The sequence below is a fragment of the Orycteropus afer genome, unplaced genomic scaffold (assembly GCF_000298275.1).
Source record: "Orycteropus afer afer isolate SDZICR_OR568_19922 unplaced genomic scaffold, OryAfe1.0 scaffold00145, whole genome shotgun sequence".
Taxonomy (NCBI): domain Eukaryota; kingdom Metazoa; phylum Chordata; class Mammalia; order Tubulidentata; family Orycteropodidae; genus Orycteropus; species Orycteropus afer.
This window is the reverse complement of record NW_006921732.1, coordinates 5,750,937-5,754,434: the sequence shown is the minus strand read 5'-3', so window position 1 is coordinate 5,754,434 and position 3,498 is coordinate 5,750,937. Positions and strand designations below refer to the sequence as shown.

The 3,498-nt window shown below is 43.9% G+C and overlaps 1 protein-coding gene across 1 annotated transcript in view; it reads right to left on the bottom strand.

Moving 5' to 3' along the window:
- Positions 1 to 544: 544 nt before the first annotated feature.
- Positions 545 to 3,498, bottom strand: part of CPT2 (carnitine palmitoyltransferase 2) — a 39,351-nt gene continuing 36,397 nt past the window's right edge. The window contains exons 4-5 of the mRNA XM_007945918.2: positions 1,910 to 3,214; positions 545 to 885 (exon numbers count right to left, since the gene is read on the bottom strand). Coding sequence (XP_007944109.1) covers positions 545 to 885; positions 1,910 to 3,214 — 1,646 coding nt within the window. The remainder of the gene's footprint in view (positions 886 to 1,909; positions 3,215 to 3,498) is intronic.

Sequence of the window (3,498 nt, the reverse complement as noted above, 5' to 3'; positions counted from 1 at the left end):
TCCCTATTGGCTGGAGCACTTCCCAAATCCATGGGAACAACCTTCACTGCAGAAGAACTGCAAATCAAATAGCAGCAGCAGTATACTCCTTAATAATTAAGAGATTTTTCAAGGAGAGAAGAGGTTTATAGAGAAGATGTCATTATTTCTCACCATTCACCCGAACAGCCAGAAGCCAATGGAAGTGGCAGAATGCCCGAATTTAGTGTTGGCAAGTTCTTTGTAGGCATTTGGAAATTTAGGGTAAAAAAAATTAAGAGTAACTATCTACCACAATCAATTTTATTTCTGCTTAAACAATAAATACACCTGGGCATTTTTTTTTCAAATGCCACCTTCTGATCATGTCCTTAAACCATATTTTTAGTTGTGATCTAGTCCCATTCAGAAGTTACGTTTAGATTTTAAATCATCACTTTAAAGCCCTACCCTTGTACCATGGCCTAATAATCATCACTTCATGATTGAGTTCATTAGTCACAGGATAGCACTTACTGGCTCCACAGGCCCTGATTTTCATAAGGAAATTACCAAGGCATCTCATCTACCCAGATGCTGTTTTGATGGTTTTGCCTTCTAAGGCATCAAACATGTCATCTAAAGCCTTCTCCACACAGAGGAGAAACTCGTGGGCATTTCGGCCTGGGTAGGAGGAGACATTGCAGCCTATCCAGTTGTCGTGAACCGTGTACCCAATACCAAAGCCATCAGGGACCACGGGGGCAAAGCCACCAAGGCTCACTGTTGGGCTGCTGAGAGTGCTCGTGGACAGGATATTGTGGTTTATCTTCCCATATGCAGGGTCCAGGTACAGCTCAGGCAGGGGGATCCCTCTGGCTGCTGCCAGGTTCCGCAGAGCAAACAAGTGTCGGTCAAAGCCCTGGCCTGTCAGAGATAAAATGGAAAACCAGTCTCAGCAGCTAGAACTCAAAGAGACCTTAGTGAAACCTCCCATCCATAGCGGGCATCTCCTCCACAGCACCCTTGAGAGTGGAAGAAACATCTTTGGAACTCTATTTGCAAAGCTCCAGCTCACTAACCCCTGGGGCAGTGCATTCTAGAATAGTTGCTCAAAAAAAAAAAAAAAAAAAAGTCACCAATAGCTGGCCTAAAAATGAGCCTAAAATGAAAGCATAATTTAAAAATTCTGAAATTAAATCAGTTTAATCCGACAGTCAAGAAAAGTTAAGTAGAGAAAAAACTATGGACTCAAAAACAGTAAAACCCAGATCAAGTGAAAAAGACAAGATTGAGTCACAGTGGCAATGGGGAAGGTAATTGACCAAGGTTCTAATCTCAGACTTACTGTAACTTGCTGTGTAACACTGAGCTAGTGGCCTCAGCTCCTACCTACAAAATAGAGAACAAGACTGGAATGTCTTGGAGGTGTCTTTTAGCTTCAAGACTTAAAGCTACATGAAAAGACTGAACTATGTGATCCTCAAGGGTCTTTCTAGGTCTCATATTTTATCACAAAAAGTCAAAGAAGGAAGATACTAAGATTTGGGAAAAACTTCTGAAATGACTCACCTCCACGGAACCAACACACTTACAACTTAGCTGGAGTCAAAGTGGCCGTGGGCTTAGAAATCCTAAATTGTCAAAAATGATTCTAATGGCAACAATAGAAAAAGGAGAATTGTGTATCACAGCTGAAGTGACCTTAAATGGGGATGAAATTATCTGCATTTCTTCATCACTGCTTAGGAGCAGAGAATAAGTGTCTAATCCTAATGGTTAGTCTGTCTTTTCAGATTGCTGGGTAGAAAAAAAATATTTGTGGGGAGTTGGAAAATGGGTTAAACCTAGTGAAGAGGTAGAAATCGGTGTGGGGAAGAGTATTACTGAAGCTTCCCTAAGCACTGAGGGCGACCAGACCCAAGAGCATGCTCTCCACTCACTGCCTTACCCATTGCTGCTTCTTTGGTCAGCTGGCCATGGTACTTGGAGCACTTGGCCATCATCTCCTGAAGCTCTCCAACACTGTGCTTAGAGGGCTCCCTGACGAAGGCCTCCGAGCACCTCTTTGTGAAGATGGAGGCTGGGCGGATGGTCTCGGTGCGGCCATGTTTGAATGCTGCAGTGCTGCAGGACTCATAGGTGGCCACAGTCTGCCCGTACTGCCGCAGGAAGGCCATCTGGAAGGCCAGCTGGGCCACTGCATCAGGGCTCAGCTTCTGCTTCTTCAGGAACTCTTTGCCTCCTCTGTGAAACTGCCTGCAGTCAATGGTGAGGGTTTTCATGGTTTCCTCAAACTTCCTCTTAGCAGTGGTGATGCCAGTCTTTAAGGCATCATTAAGCTTGAAGTTGAGTTTCTTCACAGCAACAGATGAGTCAGTGGCAGCTGGATGGCTCTGGGGAGTGATGGCAGGGTTCTGAGTGCTGTCTTTAAACACTTCATTAAAAAACCTGAGCACTGCGACACCATCACCCCAAGCATGCTCAAAGTGCAGAGCAGCAGTGCCATCCTTGGCTATAATAAGGTTAAAGGATTTATCAAACCAGCGGTTTGTGCCATCGCCGTGCAGCATGTTGTGGGACAAGTGGACAAGGTCCTTAATGGGAAAACCATCTAGGCAGAGGCAGAACAAAGCAGAGTCCACTTTCCACAGGGTCTCTGCATTGCCGTCACTCACCAGCTTCTGCCTGAGCTCTGCCCAGACATCTCGGTTCTCACTGGTCAGATATGCCACAGGAAACTCAGGGGCAGGGCTGTTGTCTGAGAGAATGTACTTCAGATGAGCCTTGATTTCTGCTGCACTCACAATGTTCCCATCTTTATCCAGGACATCAAAGACATAGAAATGTCCTTTTCTTAGGACCAGGAGGTGTTTGGCCTTGTCATCAGTAAAGAGTTCATCCTGACCAGGTTTGGGTATACGAGTTGAATTGAAAAGCCGAAAATACTGGGACATATCCAGGGGATATGCATTGACCAAATAGGCACCATACCAAGACAGAGAGGGAGGGACAAAGCGTATTAGTCTCTTGAAGGTATCAGTGTCACTTTTGTCAGGGTTCAGGTGGAACACTTCTGGCTCCAGAAGGCTGGCCTGGAATGTCTTCAGAAATCGGATGGCAGACATAGTCATGTTGGTTGCTCGTGTGACCTGGTCATTATATTCAGACTTTGGGTCAGGATGGAACGCAATAAATGGATTAAAGTTCAGGACAACAGGATCTCGAGCAGCTAAGTACATATCAAACCAGGGACCTAAAAAATAAAAAGCAATGCTTAGGGGACAATGAGTTTCTGTTAAGGGTGAAGGAAATATCTAGGAATGGTTAATTGTTATGGTAGAATAGTGTGATGAACAAAATTAATGTCACTGAACTGTACATGTGAAGATTTCAGAAATGGCAAATGTACTGTTACTATTTATTACAACACAAAGAAAAAAGGTTAACGCAGTCCCTAAAGATAAGGGAAAAAAAAAAAAAAAACATACTCAGAGAAATGATACCACACCTACAAAAGGCAGAATTTGATTATTATTG